This window comes from Mirounga angustirostris, unplaced genomic scaffold (assembly GCF_029215605.1).
Source record: "Mirounga angustirostris isolate CCGP_5_RB_7025 unplaced genomic scaffold, mMirAng1.0.hap1 SCAF_2, whole genome shotgun sequence".
In the NCBI taxonomy this organism is placed as follows: Eukaryota; Metazoa; Chordata; class Mammalia; order Carnivora; family Phocidae; genus Mirounga; species Mirounga angustirostris.
Window position 1 is genome coordinate 136,588,439 of NW_026991710.1, and position 23,825 is coordinate 136,612,263.

Genomic DNA, 23,825 nt, shown 5'->3' on the forward strand with positions numbered 1-23,825 from the left:
ATCTCAGTGATGTAAGCCACAGTATCATTTGTAAGAAAACGGTTTCATGCAGTATTTAAGCCAACTTGACTTTCATGTTAGGAGAATGCCAGACACAGTAAATAAAATGCAGCACCTAACTAAAGTTAAATTTCAGACAGACAAGAATGATTCTTATATGAAGTATATCCCATGCAATATTTGGTACATACCTATAGTGAAAAAAATATTTATTGTATATCTGAAATCCAAATGTATCTGTGAGTTCTGCATTTTATCTAGCAAGTCTACCTTTAAAGTTGTTGAAAGTCATAATAATATAAATTACATCAGGTTATTTCAAAATAATATTTTCATAGGGCTTTACATTTGTTATTAAGCATGATCAACATGCCATATTGAATCAAACTACTGATAGTCATAAAATAAATAACTTATATTTTATGTTCAATCTGGTATGCACCATTGAATCTTATGACAATCCCTCCTTTTACAGATGAAGAGACTGTAACTTAAATTGCTTCAATCAATTCATTGTGATTGCATAGCTAATAAGTGGCAAAACTAGGATTGGAATCTAAGAACCAGCTCGAGAGAAGCAAGGTCAACAGGAGAGTCATGTTCTAAACCTCAAAGCTCCTCATCTGCATTCCCTGGTCATAGCTCATCGGACCAGGATTAGGACTCAGGCTCAATCATAATAATGCCAGAATTGTAGTTTGTGTGCCAAGTTGCACCCAAAGCAGAAAGATCAAAGTAAAGCAATTATCTATTGCAGGAACTTAGGCAGAAAAAGGACTGAAGACACATATACGATGGAAAATATATGAATGTATAGTAGCCAAGTGGATTTAATGGCATATTTTCAGAGCAGAGATTAATACAAGATTGCTAATAGGAAGTTAAGTCAGTATAATTCCTAAAGCTGCATTGAATAGAAAAAAAAAAAAAAAAAAACCTTCCAGTTTCAGTGACTACAACTGGAACAAATTTGGTGGGGGCATTTCCTGTTAGTTCCCAAACTCTCTTACTACCATATGTGTCCTAACATTGAATTCCTGTTGTTTTAGGCAGGTTGAGTATTTCTGGGCTGTTGAAACCTATATTAGGAAGAAGAGAAGAAAAAGGAAGAGGAGGAGGACAAGAGAGAAGAAAAAGCAAAGAACATTTACCCTGTGACATAGAGTATTACCAGTTTAAAAATACTTTATCTCATTAGTTCTCATGCAAAAATGAGTTCATTCTACTGTTATCTTCAATTTACAGATAAGGAAGCTGGGCATAGGGCAGTTAAATACCTTGAGGACATATCACTCCCAAGAGACTGAATATTAATTGGAATCCAGACAGTCTGAATCCCCAGCCCATTTTGCAAACCACTGTGTCACTGCTTCCAGTAGTTCAGTGGTGTTCTTTTATTCATTGGGTCCAAAACAGAAGATAGGCCAAATGAAAGGCTTCTAACATCAAGTGAATATCAATCAGCCCTACACATAATAGCACAGACTATAAAACCTATTAGTAATGGATAGGGGCCAGAATTATTTGGGATACATTTTGCAAAGGGTAGCAGAAAATGACAGACCATCTCACTTCCATGCAGCGGTGAAGCTCAAGAACTGAAGTCAGTCATGCCATATAAACATTCCAGCACTACCACGTATTCCTTCAACAACCTTGGATGAACAATGCTCTTAGCATAAATCCCCACATATGCAAATGAGGGTAAGATTCATTGCTTAAAAAAAGCTTCCCTGCTTCATGGAGTTGTCTTTAGGGCTAATAAGGTAATGAAGTAGTGACATAATGAGAATTAATATGAATCTATCCTACTAAATAAATAAAATTGTATTTGCAATGCATGGAGGGAGATTAAAAACGTACTCACAGGATTTCTTCTGCACTTAAGAATGGGAATAAGTGGATATAAAAAAAGGAGGGGTAATTATGCTTTTAAAAAATGTTTATATTATTTTAATCTTTTGCAATCAGAAAGCATTTATGTGTTGCCTAGGTAAATATATGTTAAATCCTACCTAATATATATTAAAGAATCAGAAAGAATATTGAAAATTGTCATCAATTTCTTTGACATGAAAAACACTTATAATTTTAACCTTACATAATTTAATGGGAATTAAACCCACTCTTGTGGGAACAAATATATACTTTGGTATAATTTACACCCAATATACTTGGGTATAAAACTGACTCATATCTGGAAGTTTTGAAAGTCCTCTTTGCTTATAAACAAAGAATGTATTTTACAATATAGTAAGGTCATCTTGATCTTTCAACACATCCAAAATCTATATCTAATGATAAACATACATTTTAAGAAGATATAACTACGGATGTTTCTCAACTTATTAAACCCATAAAATTATTTAGACGACATTCTTAGAGGCAAACAATAGAACCCATTCTAGCTAGTTTTGAGCAAGAATGCCATTTAATGAAGATATTAGGGAGGTCATAGGATATCCAGCACTGAGTGTCATCCTTAGGGAATGAGAAGCCAGGAAAAAAGCACAAGCCCCATATTGAGATTGACCCATGAAGATCCAATTGAAGCTGAATACTGACCAATTCCAGAACTTTCATCACTGTTGTCCTTGCAAGTAAGATCTGCTGCCACAGCACTCACCAGGAAGGACAGATGGGGAGAGTGAATTCCGTAAAGCACCTGCGATTCCCTGCTCTTGCTTACACAATGAAGTCTTGGGTCAGCAGTGTCTTTGCCTTATTCATATATCTGCTCCCTAACTGCAAAGAAGGCTAATTAAGTCAGACTGTGGTTTCTAGTTTGGGAAAGCAAAGAACCAAAGCACTGCCAAAATATTTGAAGGGTTGTTCAAAAGATGTTGAATAATCAGATGACATATCAGATGTCCACTAGAGACAGTACTGACTTTCTCTTTCTCTCTCTCTCTCTCTCTCTCTCTCTCTATATATATATATTCACACATACATGTAATAAACTATATAATATAATATATATGTATTATAATACTATATGGCTGACTATACAATAGCTTATTATATTTAATGCAGTTATACATATATATAAAAACTATATAGTTAGCTTATTAACTATAATAAAGTCTACATACAGATGGATAAATAGATATAGATAAATAATTTATTTCCATGGTGAAGTCCTTATTTTATAGCAGACTTTAAACAGGTTAAGTATAAAACAAAACACAAGTAATATTTTATAACTTTTACTTCACACCTTAGTTATTGGTAAATGCATGTAAATGAAAACACCAGTGGTATACTGGAAAATTAAATAAATATCCCTTTCAAAGATATCCCTGCAGTTTCATTTGGAATGTTGAAAGTTATACGTATACTATAGGTTATGAATGCTTGTCCAATTTATTTAAATATGACTTGTAATGAAATCAAAACTTTTTAAATCTTAAAAATGTTTTTGAAATTCTCAAAATTTCAAAATGAAATTTATGAAATGTAACCAAAATAACTTTATCCAATAAAAATCAATTTATTGATGTCAGAATTTATCTCATGCTTACATATATTTTGGACACCTAACTTATCTATAATCATTTTCTTAGAAATTTCAAGTTTCTAGAAGAGAGTCAGAAGTTAGGAAGTAAACAAAATAACACAAGATCCAGGCAAAAGAATGTGCCCATTTTTACAATTTTTCCACAGATTACTCATAGCATACCCTTCCTTACTGAAACAATTCAAATGAGCTTATTTTGAGGTATTCAAACCACAGCACCATAGAATACATGGGCCATGTATTCAAACCACAGCACCATAGAATACATGGGCCTCTGGACATAACATGGAAAACTTGATAGTAGGAATGAAGGTAGAAAATAAAAGATAAAATGTAGACATAACAACATATAAGCAAACCCATGTCTCTCAAAGACTGTTGAATACTGCTAAAATTATAGCTATTCTAATGCACAGTGTTCTTGATATCTTAAGAATTAAGTATTATTCTCCATATACTCTCTGAAGAACTTTCACATATATAAACAAATTTAGGAAAAAAATTATTAAATAAAAAAATTAAAATTGGAAAGCTTCTGTTTTGAATCATTTGAGGACATTAAACAAGAATATTAGTAAGATGTAATACATAAGAGTGACTCTCTTGGACCTGTGTTTTAGAGTTCTTTATGCTGCTTTCTTTGGAGATTTCTTTATGAAACAACAAAGAATGAATGAACAGGTGATGGCTTTCTTGAGCAATAATAAAAAAGTAACTGAAATTTATGTGCATGGAGATCATAAAATCCCAAAATCACTAAGACAAAGGATTGCCCTACGTCATTTCCAGGGCATCCCATAACACACAATTTTTACGTCTTTTCATCATCTAGGATGATGTATACTTTTTAACCCTCACTTGGAACACATAACATGAAAGGTACAGATGAATACCCTGTTTCTGTTTCATTTTCAAAGCTGTACCCTTTCAAATTAAGTTTAAGATTCTGGGTCTCTAGGAGTGAACCTGATTGGAGAAATTTATTCCAATTTCATTCTAGAAAAATAAACCATTTATTGCTTGATTAATGTTTATTATTTCTAATACACTATGAAGTATTTGAAGCAAAAACTGTCTTTACCCAATCTAACACCTCACAAGCTTTAGGCTGTTGCTCAACCATAATAGCAAATACATAAAGATTAATTGTTGATAATTGTAGAAATCCTGACAATCAGACAGAATTGGTTTAAGTTCATATGATCCCACCAATACAGGGCTACATAACCTGATTACTACATCTACACAAGTGATTTGGATAATTTCAAACGATCTATAGTGCATCTACCAGTCACTAGTGTGGATATGACAATGTTCCAATAATCTTCTTCTACTCTACATCCGATATTCATTAAGCTGCTCAGACTTCACAAAGTCTAGAGTATATCACATGAAACACACAAATTATAAAGCAACATCTATTTATGTACTCACATTGATGTCTTCCAAATCTAAATTATTTAGAATAATATTGTTCCTTTGCCAGATGATGGGGGGTCTCGGTGCCCCCCGAATGGCACAGCTCAGAACAGCACTTTGCCCCACAGTTGCCGTTGTAATGCTTAGTTTCTGATCCTCAGGCAGACTCAACTGGATAACCTCTGGAAAGATAAAGGGTCAGTAATGTTGATGAGCATGTAGTTTTATAAGGTTAATTAGTATAAAGTCTCTGAATAGTAGTAATTAAGGCTTTTAGTTTGAATAAAATGGAAAAAAGCTTGTGATGAAATGGAAAAAAAGAATAAATTGTTTCCAATAAAAGGTCAGAATGACATTTCAATTTGACTGATTGACAAGCATCCTCGTGAGGAAAAGAACTATGAAACATGAAATGAATATCAGAAGTAGAGTTATAATAAGCCTGGCAGATTGCACCCAAAAGAGAGATAAATTATTTAACTGCCAAATCGACATGTAGTGTGTCATCGGCATTGAAATAAAAATGATGTTGTTTATTCACTGATAGATTTATATTGTAGGTGAGGTGAGATCATTGCTGGCTGGCTTCAGAGAACGCTAGCGTAGCTGAATGGGTAAAATGCATCATTCTGCTGGGAAACATAAATTGACTCTAAAGGGATAAGATTTATTTGGGAAGTTGACAGAGGGAAAACTGAAGTTCACCAACCAAACAGCAATTAAGTGAAATGCTGTCAGCTGCCTTTATCAGCCAGACAATGTTGGGACAGTACAGTTGCTTCCTGATCCTTAAATTTTAAAGTTAAATATAATATTTTAACTATTTAACATATTTCTCCTAATAATTATGCCAAACCAGAAAATATAATTTGTAATCTGGATCTGGCTTTCCTTTTGTGTTTTCAGGCAATCTTTACCAGTTATGGGAATTAATAAGTCTGTCATTGTGGATTGTCATGAGAGATGACTAGATAATCCTACTGGTTTTCATCCATGCGAAAGTTTCCCGTTAGTCTTCATCAGTTCACATTCACAGACACTAACTTTTCTACACTGACTACATTTTGACTTTGCTCAGTCTTAGCCAGGTTAGAATATCACAAATCAATATTCTGAAATGAAATTTCCATGGGTGGGGGGGGGCAATGATGGTCTTTTGTTTCTTCGTTGTGATTGATGATATTTTTCATGGGGGCATTGAGTATAGAAAAGCTGTGGCTTTTAATTTGCAATAAATATGTATCAGGTGCAATCTTTGCTGTCTCCTCTGCAAACCCCTCTCCTTTCCTTTCACCATTCTACCTTCTTTTTCTCTCTTTCTGAATCCCATGTCATCTTGAGAAGAAAGAGAAATGCCAATCAAATATATTTTATAGAATGCAACTATTCGGTAAACAGTTACTTTATTTTTTGGTAGCATCACAAATTGTCATGCCAAAAATGGCATAAATTTTTGTATTGAAAGACCAGGATTGAACATACAATCTCCCACATGCAATGTTAAATGATCTCTGTTGTCAGGAACCCTGCCTGCCGCACCATTAGCTGATGAATATAAATGAAATAAACTGACTCTTACTTGTTGTATAAGATCTGGTGTTTAAATCTAAAAACCTTAATGACTGAAGGCAGCAGTGTTTTGCATTGTCAAAGAAGGAGGTAGGCATGCCTTTGAAATTGAAAAACCCTATGAGAGAGACTGGGCCCAATTTATTATTTTTGTCATAACATCACTTATAGAAATGATACAAATTGTTAACAAGGACCTTGCTCAGTCGTTAGTATTGACAGCCTAATGTTCCTTAATGACATTTATCCCTATTCACATTTTATTTCAATGATTCTTGAGCAATAGAACATGGGTAATATGCTTAATCTTTTCTTTAATACTCATACTTTTTCTTTCTTTCTTTCTTTCTTCTTTCTTTCTTTCTTCTTTCTTTCTTTATTTCTATAAAATCACTAAAATATATTTGGCCAATTAGGCATAGAAAACATTTGAAATTTGCAGACACAGTGTTTCTTTAGGTCTTTTTTTAAAAAGATTTTATTTATTCATTTGAGAGAGAGAGAGAGAGCGAGGGGGGTAGGGGCAGAGAGGAAGAGAGAGAATCTCAAGCAGACTCCTCACTGAGGACAGAGCCTAATGTGGAGCTCAATCTCACAACCCTAGATCATGACCTGAGCTGAAGTCAAGAGTTGGACACTTAACCAACTGAGCCACCCAGGCGTCCCTAGGTCTTTTTTTTAAATATTACAAACTTATAGAAAAAGGGAGAATTATAAAAGTAATAACATCATGTAGAGTATTATAAGGATTATTAATAAGTTTTCATTAACATTTCTGAATTCCAGCTTCTGGTTTCTCATAAAATCATGTAAGAAATAATGGGACATCTGGTTCTAAAATCAGCATGTTAGCATTGGCTACTCTGACATTTAGAAATATAATTGCTACTAAGTCACCTTGGAATCTTTTCACTAACCTCCTACATCTGGTATTAGGTCTCAGGCCATTCAAATTAGATGTGCTTTTAGTAGTTATACATTAACAATGCTAATTAGATAATATGAACATGTTAGAGTAAATGCTGAGATTTGGCATAACAATGTGGGATATCTTTCTAAAATGTAACTTTTTTGAGAGGATGCATAATGAGAAATAAGAACTACTATTCACCCAGGGCATATTAACTTGCACAGTAAAAAAGTTTTTCTCTAATTTGGAGATTACATTTTAAAATTATTTTTAAAACTATCTCAGTAATATGTATTATTAAATAATGATATGTATTTTGAAAACTCTTTATAATTTTTTCCTGCATATTTCATGCTACATATACATTTCTCCTCTTCCCTAATATATCATATATATCTACATACACAAAGCCAATTATGTTCACTTACTACTTCTCAAAATCAAGTGCTTTTTTTCCTTAAATAAATATAACAGCAAAATGTCTTTTTTTTTAAGATTTTATTTATTTATTTGAGAGAGAGAATGACATAGAGAGAGCACATGAGAGGGGGAGGGTCAGAGGGAGAAGTAGACTCCCCGCCGAGCAGGGAGCCTGATGTGGGACTCGATCCTGGGACTCCAGGATCATGACCTGAGCCGAAGGCAGTCGCTTAACCGACTGAGCCACCTAGGCGCCCCCCAGCAAAATGTCTTTTATCTACAAAATTGTCATCCTTATCTTTACTAGTCTTTCTGATAGCTATTAACAAAGATTTAATCTCACACTTTTATTCTTATATTCTAAATTTCACGAAACATGTTTTAATGGTGAAGAAAGTACACATAAAGCATACCGGATTTATGTTTTATAAAGAAACGGTGATTATTTCTAGAAATGCATTAACAACCTAAAACAATAACTATAGATCAATTTGTAAGCCAATTTAAGATTTATTTTAAGAGCTATTAGTACAGGTTTGTCGTCTCTGAGTGCTTGTGTATATTTAGTGTTCATAGTTGTCTCTTTAGAACGGAGTTCCCAGGGAAAATATTGAAAATTTAATTTCTTATTAATTAGTGTTAATCTACATTTTCATAGATATACATTAATGATAGCATAGTTCATTCTTTGGCATTCTATCCACATCTTATGCTAGTGATGTAGAGACAATTGCTTTGCAGAAAGTAAGATCTATCATTTTCGTACCCTCCTCTATCCAATGATAATGCACATACGAAAAGTCTTCTTTAAGTAAGGTCATGTATCACATGATATCAAGAGTCAGTTGAGGTCTTGAACAAAGATAAAAACATAAAAACACATAGGCTAGGTATAGCAGATGGTATTAAGTTTCTTTAAAACTTCAGTACTTCTTTTGACCTCCTTCTTTGCCTCCTACCGCAGGACTTTTCAGTATCCAAGGAAAGAAATCAGAGCTCTAGCTGTGGTGTTTCTTCTAATCTCATGTTATGAAGACTACTAATGCCATTTCTAGATCAGTTTTTTCTTTTGATTACTTGGGAAAGGGAAGAGGCAAGTAAAATAATATCTCCCTGTGGAACCCTTTCTGCACTTTCTCATTTTCACAACTTGCCTTAGAGGAATATTAAGAGCTTGTTTTCAACGTAATGAAAAATTGTTAAGTCTCTTCTAGCAGAATTCAAAGCCAGAGAGACAAGTACAGTTGAGCACAACTTCAACCACAGCAGGTAAGTATTTATGAAGCATTTATTCCAACAGCAACTAGGTGATAGAAATAGTAATAGGAACATGGGAAAAAATAGTATGTGTTCTAAAAATAGTACAAAAAAGGAATAAAATTATATGAATATTTGTGAAACACCAATTAAAAAGAAGATGACTTTAGTAACTATGATTAAACATCAATTCTCTTAAAATCATCAGAAAAATGTAATTTATCATAAATAGGATTCTGTTCTTTTGAAGTTCCTAAGTACAGACTTATGTTGAATATTTGAATACTCATTTAATAATCTTATTGCCCTAATTATTCTTATAAATACTATTATAGGAATAAAACATAGAAGAAATTTTATCATAACATTTTCAAATTACATGTGTTTTTCCTTTCTCTACTCCATTAAAAGTATTACTAATTAAAAACAGATAAAATAAAATACTTAAGTCAGAAATGCATCACAAAAAGGACACTTAGAAATCCTAAATGGAATAATTAACTATTCTCATAATAAAACCACACTTATTCAATGACATACTCCTTAACTAACTAGAAAATTCTGATGGTATCTTTTGTCAAAAAATAGGTGATTTCTCAAAATAAATATTAATTCTTACCTAATTTAGACATGTTAAGATATACACTAATTTACTATGATAAAATGCCTAGAATTTTTATACTAATTGCTTATCTGTACACTATTGTATGATTGATTATTTCAGAATGTGCATTGCAAATAAAAAAATAAATTTAAAAAGAGATCTAGAAACATTTCTTTGGTAGCAATGGATTGGATAATTTGGACCAACTCTTCCACTGAAGAAGTAGCATAGCAACAAACAAACAACAAACAAACCTGGAATAAGTACAAATAATATTTTTAAAAGATTATATGAAAGACGTTTTCTTTTCCATTCTTACCTCATGAAATAGGTAACAAGACAGTGAAGAACTGCCCAATCTATATCTTGAAGAGAACTGTAACTTAGAGACATAAGATTGCACCTTGACTCACACAGTGCTTTGGGAATTTTTCCAATTTGAAAAGATGACTGAGGCTTAAATGCCCTTTGGTGGCTTTTTGTTCCTCCAGGCATACGGGGATAGGTGCAATAATGGACTACCACCCTCTCTGTGCTAAGACTTTAAGATGCCTCACTCTGCAAGTGAATAGTATGGACTGCAGCTCATTTTATCTAGTGTCTCTTAAAATATAAAATCTTCCCTTCTATAGTAAGATAATATCATCCTAGTCATCTAATCATTATTATAAACAAGTCTTAAAATAAAATGCCCAGCAAACAGTCAAGGATAACATGATATACACAGATAGAAGACAGCGTGATGAGAATAAACAGAAAGAGCATACAATAATAATAAACCCACTAGGATTATAAAATTTACTGTTTATGAAAATAAAATCAGTTTAGAAAATTTGACAAAGACCTTAAATTAAACATTATAAATTCATGAAAGAGCCAATAGAAATTACATAAGTAGAAAATGTAATAACTGAAATTAAGAATTAAACTGATATGCTGAAGAACAGATGAGACACAACAGAAAAGATAATTACTAAAACTAAGGAAGAGATTAAAAGAAACAATACAGAATGAAATGTAGAAAGATGAAGATTTGAAAATACAGGTGAGGGTAATAAAAATAGGTTTATGTGGAACCCCCAGAAGGAGAAAACAAAGAAACTGAAACAGAAGTAATATTTGAAGAAATAGTAGCTGAGAATTTTCCGTAAATGTTGAAAGACGCCAATCAATAGATTAAAGATCATCAAATGTCTAGCAAAGCAAAAGAAAAACTATAGTAATCTACACCTAGACGCTTAGTAGTGAAATTCAAAAAAAAAATTAAAAAGAAAGAAAATTCTTAAAATTTTGCAAATAAGAAAATATAGATTGCCTTCACAGCAAGTGGACCCAGAAAAGTAACTGATTTCACTAGCAAAAATAGGAACAAGAAGCTAGTGGGATGATATCTTCTAAGTGATGAAATAAAATAAAATCAATCTTAGAATTTTATAAATACAAATAAAAATGAAAATAAATATATTTTTAAAAAGAGTAAGAAAGTTTATCTCTAGTAAACTTGTCTTAAGGTAAACTCTGAGGGATATTCTTCTGGCAGAAGGAAAAAGCTTCTAGATGAGAGCTCAAAGACGCATGAAGGAAAGGAGAGCAAAGAAGGTGTTTAAATGTAAGTGTTAAAGTTTAACATTAAATTTCGTTACTTCAAGAATGCCTGATAATATAGAAGAGTATATTCATAGTCCTGGGGCAGAGAAAGATTTTTTAAAGCACAAAACAAACAACAACAAACTTATCACAATGGAAATGATTTATAAGTTTAACCACATCATAATTTATATCACCTATTCCTCAAAATGTACTTTTAAGAGACCAAAAATGCAACCCACCAAGCAGGAAAAGATACTTGCCATCCACAAAACTAACAAAGATCTCATATAGACAATTAATAAATATCTCCTAAAAATTAATAAGTAAAAGACAATTCCAAAGAACCACCAACCGAAGACTTGAACAAATATTCTATGAATTAGTTAATCCATATGGCTAAGGAAAATCTGAAAAGGTATTTAACAATATGTGTAATCAGGGAGATAGATGCAAATTTAAGCAAAACTTTCAGACTGGCATAAATTATAAATTCTAGTGATGTGTCGGAAGAATATGAAGCAACAGAAATTCTTATATTCCTTTAAAAAGAATGTAAATTCACATATATACTTTCATTCTCCATTAGTAAATAAAGCCTCATCTACACAAACTTGCCCTGCCAATTCATGCTTCCAAATCAGCCATGTGCCTTGCAAAAGCCTAGAGTATAAGAGTGTTTAGGTGTTATTAAAAAAAAAAAAAAAAAAACAGAGGTAGCATTGCATGTATTATCAAGATACCTTTAATACACTGGACAGAGGTGAGGAAGAAAAAAAAAAAGGAGAGTTCTAAATTGGGAGAGAAGAATCTGATAAGAAATAGAATAGAATAGAATAAAAAATTCCTAAGTTTATCCTGAAGAAAAAGAGCTGCTAGACAGGAAAATTCTAAGAATACAAGTGAGAATAGAATTATTTCTGCCATAAGTTCTGAAAGAAACCAGAAGGACTTAAAATCAAAAGCATAAATAAAGTATTTAGCAGTTAGTTAAAACAAAAACATCATATCTTCCTATGCCATTGGAGGGATTTAAAAGTTATGGGAAGATATTTTAAAAAAAGACTTCAATAAGATTTTCTGGGGACGCCTGGGTGGCTCAGTCGTTAAGCATCTGCCTTCAGCTTAGGTCATGGTCCTAGGGTCCTGGGATCAAGCCCCGCATCGGGTCCCTGCTCAGCAGAAAGCCTGCCTCTCCCTCTCCCAGTCCCCCTGCTTGTGTTCCCTCTCTCGCTGTGTCTCTCTGTCAAATAAATAAATAAAATCTTAAAAAAAAAAAAAAGATTTTCTGTACAACAATGAAGCAAAAGTTCTTGTGCAAAATTGGAATTTCATTTCTTAATCTCTTTATAGCTCTGTAATAAAGACAACACAGCATTATAGACAGGACTGTATTTTGATAATACTTCAAGACATTTTACATGTTAACAATTGTAAGTCACATTTTTTTTAATTCATGATTTTGATTTTCCTTCTGTGATCTTATAAATGTAGTGCAATTACCATTCAACTTTTTTGTTTAATTTTCTTTAATTTCTTTCTTTCAAATAAATTATATACAGTTGAATTTTAAACTGAAATATGTGAAGAATAAGCCTATTCACTCAGTGATATGTATAACACTAGCAACTTGGAAAATAATTCTTTCTAATGAATAACAGTTTCCCTTTGAAATTTGACCTAACAAAAATTGTATCCAGCAGAGAGAACTGGGTGGTCACCCAAAGTAATCAAGTTAATTTTAACATAATTTGGAAAACTTCAAGGGTAGAGACAATATCATCAAGACTCACATTTGAGACACCACTGGGATGCTTACCTCAGTTTGATTTCTAAATGCAAACTCTTTAGAAGACATTTGACAAGTTATTTAAACTCTGTGAGTCTCAATTTTTCCATCTTTACAATAAAGATGGTATATAACTCTTAAGAATACTGTGAAGATAAGATACGATATTTCAAAATACTTATCACTGTGCCTGGTCTTTAGTAAATTCTGGATATGCCGCACCTGTTACTACTAGTGGAAAGCTATTGAAGTATTTGTAGCTTAAGATAAGTCCCATTTTACCATGTTTAGGAATTATGATCACTTTGAAAAAGGCACTGCTTATATAAATTGTATTGGTTTAATTTTCATAGATATTACTTAGGCATGAGAAGAAAAACTCAGGCTCATGACCTACAAGGCAACTTAGGCTCTATATTAGTTCTACTCTTACATACAAACTAAGCGTCCTTTATGTTGTACTTAATATGCATGCTTAAGAAAAAGGCTATTGAACATAATGATAATCACTCTCCTACCTTTAAAAATCATGAAAAGTATAATTAAATATTGAGGTAATCAAATATATTTTCCTGTACAATTTGTGATATAAACACCATGTGTGATTTGAGAAAATTTGATATTATTCTCTAAATGCCTAAATTACTGAATACATGAAATACTGAATAAATTTACTATCTCCAATAAGCTTTAAAACTTTCAGTGTGATCACTTACAAATGGAATTCAATGCAGTAAATTTGGAGGAGAAATTGCCTAGACATACGAAGGAAAGAATCTAACATGAAGAGTTTGCTATGAATCCTCACTTGTCAGTCAGGGCAAAGCAATCAGCTAATCACTGCCTATTTCCTGTATGTTAACAGTGTGTTCAGTGGTGTGTTAAAAAGCTATTATGGATATAAGGAAAGAATGTTAACCCGTGTTCATTCCTTCAACTTATCTCAAGGAAACCCCAGGATGTTAATGTTAGAGTCAATCAAATGGCACATTATTTGCTCTGTCTTTAATAAATTGAATTTTTTTCACTATTTTTCAGATTACACTCAGTCAGACAGAGCTAAATGAATTAACTATTCCCTCCATGCAGTATAAGATAGATTTTTGAGTATTTCAGACTGAAAAAGATTTTAGTATTTTTTGCCCAATTAAAACAATTCAGGTAAAGGAGATTGCTGTTTGCCATAACACAGTGCTATTAACTGATAAATCTGAAACTGGGATCCAGAGCATTAGCCTACACTATGAAGTTTTATAGAGTTAGAGTCTCCCTATTATGTTGCAGAAAATAGATGTGAAAGATGGGGAATTGAACGTTGGCTGTTCATTTTGGCAGCTCTTCATAGCTTCAGAAGACTGGGTCTCAGCTATGCAAATTCAGAAACAAATTTAACAATTCATCCAGAATTAATTAAGCTATTGGGGATTAACTGAGCTACTCAAAATCACAGGATACCTTTGTTTATACTGGAATACCAATTTATTCATTTACAATTGGAAAAGCATCAGGTTTAGTAAGTGGTGTCAGCCGTGAGCCTGGGAATCTCCCTTCTAATGCACAGGTCAAAAGCTTCTCAAGATTGATGAACAGAAAATCACAAAAAAGGGAGTCGGCTATTCTCAAGCCAGTCAAGCTCTAATCAGCTAATGAATTGCCCTTTTCAACTCTAAAGACATTTCTGTCTAGAGAGCCTTTCTTTTTCTTGTCACTTTCAAGTTTACCGACAAATTCTTAGCCCTTAGCCTCCTGTTTTTTTACACCATGCAAATCACCATATGTTTGCAACTAGAGCATTAACTCAGGTAGGTTATAAAAGAGTTGAGTATATAAGAGCCTTCTTCACTTCAGTAAATGCTCCCATAGTCCTGGGCTTGGCAAATGATGCCCATGCACCAAATCAGACCCACCAGTTGTTTTTGTAAGTAAAGTTGTACTGAAACACAGCTATGTTCATTTATTACCAAATTATCTTTGGCTGATTTCAGTTATATAGGCAGATGAGTAGTTGTTACAGAAATCTTATGGTATCATAAGCCTAAAATATTTATTCTCTGGCCCTTTATAAAAAGTTGCCTAGTCATTGAAATACTACTTTGAAGGTTTTATATCCCTTTAACACGCTTTAGTTATTTAAATGTGATCTATTGGATTCTGCTCATTTTTCAGGTTCAGAACACTAAACAAAATAATTAATATAGAAGACATGTATCATATAATCTCACTGATACAAGGAATTCTTAGGAAACAAACTGAGGGTTGCTGGAGTGATGGGGGATGGGAGGGATGGGGTGGCTGGGGGATAGACACTGGGGAGGGTATGTGCTATGGTGAGTGCTGTGAAGTGTGCAAGAATGTTGAATCACAGACCTGTACCTCTGAAACAAATAATACATTATATGTTTAAAAAAAGAAGAAGATAGTAGGAAGGGAAAAATGAAGAGACAGGGATCGGAGGGGGAGAGGAACCATGAGAGACTATGGACTCTGAGAAACAAACTGCGGGTTCTAGAGGGGAGGAGGGTGGGAGGATGGGTTAGCCTGGTGATGGGTATTAAAGAGGGCATGTTCTGCATGGAGCACTGGGTGTTACATGCAAACAATGAATCATGGAACACTACATCAAAAACTAATGATGTGGGCGCCTGGGTGGCTCAGTTGGTTAAGTGACTGCCTTCGGCTCAGGTCATGGTCCTGGAGTCCCGGGATCGAGTCCCGCATCGGGCTCCCTGCTCAGCGGGGAGCCTGCTTCTCCCTCTGACCTTCCCCCCTCTCATGTGCTCTCTCTCTCTCATTCTCTCTCTCAAATAAATAAATAAATCTTTAAAAAAAAAAAACAAACAAGTAATGATGTAATGTATGGTGATTCACATAACATGATAAAATAAAATTTAAAAAAGAAAAAAAATAAAATACATGAAAATTGTTCCCATTTACATATGGGTGAATTTGTAAGCTACCACTGTATTTTTAAACTTGATTGAAGCTTTCGTAAATAACAAAAGGATGGATTTCTCTAATAACTATGACAATTGCTACTCTTAAAGTATAAAACAAAATGTAAAAGTGAGTCAAGTTTGTCCTGCCCAAATGTAAATTCCTAGATCCGGATAGTAGCATCCTACTGGGTCTATCTTGTCCAAGTTTATCATGTAGAACAATGATCATTTCTTTCTCTCTTTTTAACATCCAATCAAAATACTAATTTTCAGGACACATCTCTCAGCCAGAAGGAAAGCAATCTGATTATCCCATGTAAGTCATTCACAGTACTAATCTGTGAACAAGCCTGATTTCCAAGAGAGAATTTACATTTTAATAGGGAACATTTTAATTCAAATGTGTCTTTAACCACCAAAATGCTTAGCAGAAATGCTTACAAGAAGGGAAACCTTCTAAGGAACCCTTGTCAACTCTGCTACCACTTTCTTGCTAAGAAATCAGAGGGACCTACATCAGACAGAGACAGCCTGAGTTTAACTAAACTTGAGACAAAACCTGCCGGGATTATAGGGCTCTGACCTTTCTCTTCTTAGAGCATTTCCTTTGAAGATTTGCTATTGTAAATTCCTTCTCTGGCCCCTTTGAGATGTAAATCTCCTCCAGGCCTCTAGTCGGTTATACCACCCAGGAACGCCTTTCTCAAGGCCATCCCCTTGAAATGTAATCATCGAGGAATATAGTGTTCTTATCACAGTCTCTTTGAGAGGGTGTGAGTCTAAATCCAGTTAGCACCGCGGAGCTGACACACTTGGCCTCCTCAAGTTGACCACCATCTTCTTCACCCTATTGCCCTTCAGTGCCTTTCAGTTTGCTCATTGTGGTGCTTCGTAACTCGTAACTCTGCCTTTCGGTTCAGCAGGGAGGAGTTCAGTCTTTCCCCCTATTGCAATAGTCTTCCTTGCCTTTTTAACTTGTGGGGTGCAGTGTTTCATTGAAAAACAGAAATCTCTTTTCCTTTTCTGAAAAAAACCCACAGTATTTGCTTGCCTTTACTTCCTACTTCCCAATCATGCTTAAGAGAAAGGGAGTTTACAAAGTATTAACTGAGAGGATGAATGACATTTACTTACAGTCTATCATTCTGGAGAGGTCTAGAATTTAAGAAAAACAGATTGTCCTCATTTATTTTCACCTATCCCCCCAAAAGCCATAAATTTAAGGATTTTTACAGGCTTATGATAGTTGCCATACAATGATGGTTTTGTATCACTTACAAAGCTAGGAATCCATCTTCTCTGCATATGAATGTAGTTTAAACTACTTTAAATATGTCTCTTTAAAGTCTCTTAGGGACTTTTGGCATAATTTTAAACAATATCACTACCTGGAAACTACAGGTCCTTACAAATCCTATGTAAATACAGTACAATTAGAAGCTCTCCAGCAAATCAAACACTGTCTTAATGCCTAAGAACTCAGATTTAGGGTCATTTATCTTTATCATCAAAACAAAGAAGAGAAGTGAACAATGATGCACTTTACCCAGTAAGTTTGAATAGATACTCTATACATTGACTGCTAAAATTGATGTACTAGACTTAAATTACACAAACTGAAATGTGTTTATGTAAATTAGAACTTGCATGGCTTTAATTGAAATTCTATATGTATAAATCTCATAATTGCTAAGGCACATTATTTGAGAAAAGGGATTCAGGATAATGTCAAAATCTACATTTTGTGGCTTTTTTCATGCAAAAATCTCAGTCTTTTATGTCAATTTGATATTTTCAGTAAGTTTCTCAATTTTTTTGGAGATTTTACTAAGGTACTATATTTTCATCCTGCTCATTTGAGCAAATTTTGTAAACAGTACTGACTAAAAAAGTTAAATATATTTCTTTTTGAAAGAAGCTACTCAAGTAAATCCAAAAAGATTTTTAGTGATTCTTAAATAGTAAAACTACTTATTATAGCATCACATGACAAGCAAGTAAAACATGTATTTTTTTGGTTAAGTAGATAAAAGAGTGGGTCAAACTCACAATACTGATGAATTCCAGTCTCTGACACTATTTATTTCTTTGTAACAAGCAAATGTTAATTGTCAAATGTCACTATTTTTATATTTAAGTCTGAGTTTTCTATTACAAATTTGTGATAGAAAATACATAATTTATCTTATCAGATAACATCTCTTTATATTTTAAGTAATTATTTTTGAGACTATATTTCTCTATTAAAAGTAAAATATAAATATAATATATAAATATAAATATATAAAATATAAAATATAACTGACCCAGCCACCCAAGTGCCCCTTTAATCTTTATAATCTAATTTATTTAGAATTGAAGCTATATTTCAATGTTATATTTCATATAGCATTGTCAACAAGAATGATTTTGTTTTGGCTGCATAATATTTAGCAAACAATTAAAAGAAACTAAAGGAATAATGCAAAAAAACTCTATAGGTTTTTACTATTAATAGAAATTTTTTAATGCAAATATATATTTGTCAAGATACTAAACTAACATTTTACAGCATTAATGCTGCAACTGAAGGAATTTCTTTGGGAAGAAAGCATGGATGGAAAGAATAGCAATGAGGAAAGAAAATAATGCAAAGATCTGGTACAGCTGACTCATCATATTACTTACTGGCTTCTTTTCTTCATTGCTACCCTAGCTTTTGATGTAAATAATACAAATGATCTCTTTTATATTTGCATATGCCTCAGAAAAAATAAATTGCTCCAACACACAACAACCAGAGCTGCCTGGTGCAGCAGCATATTTGGATTTTCTCAAGCCACACTTGAGGGCCTGGCACTGCTGTCATATAGTATGTCACCATACCAAGGGGCTCCCTGATAGGCTTGTTTGATTGAGGGGTCATATATTAAAGAGATAACTAGGGGCGCCTGGGTGGCTCAGTCGTTAAGCATCTGCCTTGGACTCAGGTCATGATCCCAGGGTCCTGGGATCGAGCCCCGCATCTGGCTCCCCGCATCCGGCTCCCCGCTCGGCGGGAAACCTGCTTCTCCCTCTCCCACTCCCCCTGCTTGCATTCCCTCTCTTACTGTCTCTCTCTCTCTCTGTCAAATAAATAAAATAAATAAAATCCTAAAAAAAAATAAAGAGATAACTAGTGACCAAGTTAGAAGCACAAGTCGGTGACTTAAAAGTTTATAAGGAAAAATGTAACAAAGGTGAAACCATGCCCCATAGATTTAATGAGGTTGAAACTACCAGAAAGTTTAAAACTTCTTTTTCAGAGAACCGTTTTCCCCTAATTAGCCATTGTGTCTTTTCAGACCCCACTAATAAACTTACCAGCTGTATCTACAGAAGCCTGAACTCAAGGTCAACTAATATGGTTCCAGCCTATGAATAAGCAAGGCTCTGCATTCTTTACCCAAGATGATAAGTCCAAGACCCAGACAGTTTATACCAGTTCTCAGAGCCTGCCCATAGCTCCTTCTCCTTGTCCTGAGATAACCGCCTGATGTCAGGGGCTGAATCTTGCCTCGTTTGGTGTTGTTGCCACCCCAAATGAACGTGGGATGTATCTTGCATATATGTTTGCTCAGTGTGCTTGCTCCATTTTTCCTCATGAAGAGTCTTAAATTTCATCACTATGTATCTCAACCCTATGATTATAAAAAACCTTGTTCTCTCCCCACTCGGGGAGGCAGATTTTGAGCTTTGTGTTCCCTCTCCTGGCTGCCTCTCAGATAAACTCTTTCCTTGCTGCATCCCTGATGTCTCAGTGATTGGCTGTGCTCTCCATCAGGCAGACAGACTTGGATTAGGTTACAAGGGCAATCAGTACACAGAAGGCACAAAGGGGGACGATTAACTTGGATAAAGAAACATTTCAGTCAAGACATGTACCGGTCCATTTAACAGAGGGATGCATATAAATCTTATCCTTGGGAGAACTCTTCTGGACTTGAGCACCCAGGGCAGTTGCTGTCCTTCTGGGACTCCACAAGAGACAGAGCCCTTCCTTCCCATACAGAAGTTTTGTGTCACAGAATCTGAGATCAGCTTTGTAACCTCTAGTTTACTCAGCTGAGATATCTGTTACAAAACTAATATACAAATAGAAATAAAGGCATAAACACAAGACTGTAGATAGAGCAGGATACTTCATAAACATTTCACTTCACCATATAGATATAACTCTAAATAGATATGCTTCTAATCACTTCAATAAAAAAGTTAAAAATATAACAATTGATAAACAATTACTTAATTGCTCAATATTAATAAAATAATAAAATAATATCATTTAAAATTATGTGGAAAAATTTCATTAGTGTTATTCCCTCCATGAAAATTTGATAAACCGATATAGGTATTATTTAGTTTTGAACTTGGTCTATAAAAAGTGTCACATCATAGTAGCTAAATACATATTTACTAGAATTTCATTTATTCTGGAAATTGGAATACAAATGAACAACAGAGCACATTATCTCCCCAGTACTGCTTACTTATCAATTTATGTTCGATAATCCAGATGTTTAGCTCACCATTTTGTTAAAATAGCAACACCCAGGAACACACTGAGATTCTTAGCTAATTCCTCTTATTCTCATAAAGACAAAGCTCTGTAATTAGCACAGTTAAAGGAAGTGTTTTTATATAATCCATTTTTTTATTTATCAAAATTCTAATTCGGTGGTTTTAAGAAACAAGGATTTACTGTGTTATCATGAAAACATAAACTTGCATGTAGTAATTTTCTTAAGAGTACAATATTATAATTCTAATGAGATAAGAAAAAAATATATTCTTTTCCCTGAAGGCATGTTGTATAATCATATTTTAATACATTGCTACAAAATACTTATATACATGTGCTTTTAAAGAAAAATTTAAAAACAAAACAAAACCTAGAATCGTGATGTAATTTATGCTAATATGATGCTGTCTGATAGAAAATCTTTAGAAGTTGTTGATATATATTTTATATGAATGATAAAATTCATATTTTCTCAGTGGAGGAAGTATTGCAAAAATATTAGACTTAACAGCATGTGGTATATTATTACATATGAAATATTACTTTGCTATGTGGCATATAGCCAATATAAACTAATTTGTATGATATGATTGTAAGGAACAAATAACATTGGGAAAGTGTAAACTCGCTCCCGGTGTGATTCCAAATTTGAATTCTGACTCTAGAATTTTCTTGTTACAGGACCTTGGATAGAAATCACAAACTACCCTCATAGAAATCAATAAAATTAATTAAAGGTCAGCATATTGGCAGGGGGGTGAAGGGAATAATTATAAATATGCTGTCTTGGTTTTCCCTCATCAAGAAAGATAGAATATTCACAACAATCTTTGGTACCAATTTTTAGACATTCGGGCTTAGAGAAATGTAACAAAGGAACGGTAAACCAATCTTTGTAGTTTCAAGGGCCCACTTTCTTTCAGGTCCTGTTTTCATCATTATTGCTACTACTACTGATAATATAAATTACACAAATAAATCATTGAGAATATAGAAAGAGAATGTAATAATTAAACGAGTCAAGTTGAATTCAGAGAGGACTCTATCATTGCATTTGATCAACAAAAGAAGAGTATGCATTTATCAAAGCTACAGATATATTTTCAAAATAAACTGTAAACCCAGTGGAAGGTGGAGAAAAGTTTCAGAGTGATGAAAAGTGAGAAATGGGAAAACAGCAATACAGGATGAGATTTAATTTAGATAAATGTAAGGTAATACTCAGAAGGGATGCCAAGAGAAAGAAACAAATTGAAGAGTATTGGTTAGAGAACACCGTTTGGAGATTAAGTATGGATTATTATGGGAGGGAATTTTTGCTACATGATAGTGAAGTAAAAACTAAATGAAATATATCTTGTAGTAGATGAAGAGGATTATTAACTTTTTATCCATAAACCCTGAGTTTATTTTTAGCAAACAATAATTTTTTTTTTAAAGATTTTATTTATTTATATGACAGAGAGACACAGCGAGAGAGGGAACGCAAACAGGGGGAGCGGGAGAGGGAGAAGCAGGCTTCCCATGGAGCAGGGAGCCCGATGCGGGGCTCGATCCCAGGACCCTGGGACCATGACCTGAGCCGAAGGCAGACGTGTAACGACTGAGCCACCCAGGCGCCCCAGCAAACAATAATTTTTAAAACAACGATAATTTTAATAGCCAGAAGTTATTGAACACACACTAGATATTGTATTAAGTTATCTAGTATTGAACCCTCAAGTAAATTTGAAGTACCATTACTATCTTCATTTTACTGATGGGGTATTAAATTTAGAGATGTTAAGTAATTTTTCAGGGATACACGGTTATAAAAGTAGTGGAGCAAAGATGATATAAAATTTGAAAACTTACAGCATAAAACTTAAATAAGAGAAAATAAAAAGAAGCATACAAAAGCATTGGATATTAATATGTAGGAATAAAAGGTTTTAGTAAATTATGATTATCACAAGTGATATTTTAACATACATTGAGCATTAACTATGTGCTACATACTGTTTTCCATACTTTACTAGATTTTATTTATTTAATCCTCAAAAATCATGTGTTAGAATTATTATTCCATTTTGAAAGTTAGGGACATTGAAGCAGGGAACAATTGTGTAACTAGTCTTGGTCATAAGCTCATAAGTGGTAGAGCTGAGATTTGAACCTAGCAATCCCACTCCTTGCTCCAGGTACAGTGCTAGTTACCACTGTGTTAAATTGATTCTAGTATTGGGAAAAGGGGGCAAAGATAGAGTAGAATACAATTAAGTGCAAGAAAATAGGAGTTATTGAAAAAGAACTGTGCCTGGTACATAGTGTAATTATTAATAAATATTTATTAAGTACATAGAAAATAACCTAAATGAGTTAGGTAAAGTTTGGAATCAACATGCACTCATTGAGAAAATAAAAATAATAAACCAGTATGTTATCTTTCTTCCTTTACTGGCAATAGTTATCGGGCACATACTATATGCTGGATACTCTTCTGGTGTGAGAGCTACATTTTTAAAACAAACAGAAATGATCCTTTTGTCACAGACCTTATATCCTAGAAAATATGAAATAATATTTCACCAAGGCTCAGATATTTACATCTTTATTCCTGATTATATTCTTCTGGTTAGTTTTGAATCAAAACATAATTACATGATATAAAGTTAAATCCCCTATATGTCAAGAATAATTAAAAGATGAATTTTAACTTAAAAACTTTTCTTTTATAAATATTGGTTTATGGAAAAAATAATAATATCTTAAAAAATGAATATAATCCATACTTCATTTTAGGTACCCAGAGCTTTGAGATGCAAATTAAACAGATCTGAACATGATATTGGATGCAATGCCATACATTTTGCTGGTCACATCATGTTCTGAGCTTTGAGTCTACTTAATTGGACCAATGTTTGGACCACGCAGCCATCTGTGTGCATATTGTCCCAATTCCAAGCTATTCTTTGTTGCTTCCAGAACACATTTACTCACTTCTTCAACCCTTCCATGCCCTATTCAGCTTTAGGGCCACCAAGGTTTACACTAAGATTCATTATTGAATCTGCTTAATGAAAAGCTACCCTAAATCAGTTGAGGTGAAGCAGTGGTAGCTTTAACTTTTCTGCTTTTGTTTCTTTGTTTCGTTTTCATCTTTCTCTCTCTGCCATCTTCATTTGTGAGGACAAGGATTTGGTATAGACATACATTACCCAGGAGATATAAATTACAACACTTTTTTTTGAAATTAGAGTTTGTTTTTTTAAATGTTTTATATTTCTATTAAGTGAGA

The 23,825-nt window shown here is 33.5% G+C and overlaps 1 protein-coding gene across 3 annotated transcripts in view; it reads right to left on the reverse strand.

Moving 5' to 3' along the window:
• Positions 1–23,825, reverse strand: part of FSTL5 (follistatin like 5) — a 691,608-nt gene that overhangs the window by 254,096 nt on the left and 413,687 nt on the right. For all 3 annotated transcript variants that reach the window (XM_045879364.2, XM_045879363.2, XM_045879362.2), the window contains exon 6: positions 4,952–5,118. In XM_045879364.2, coding sequence (XP_045735320.1) covers positions 4,952–5,118 — 167 coding nt within the window. The remainder of the gene's footprint in view (positions 1–4,951; positions 5,119–23,825) is intronic.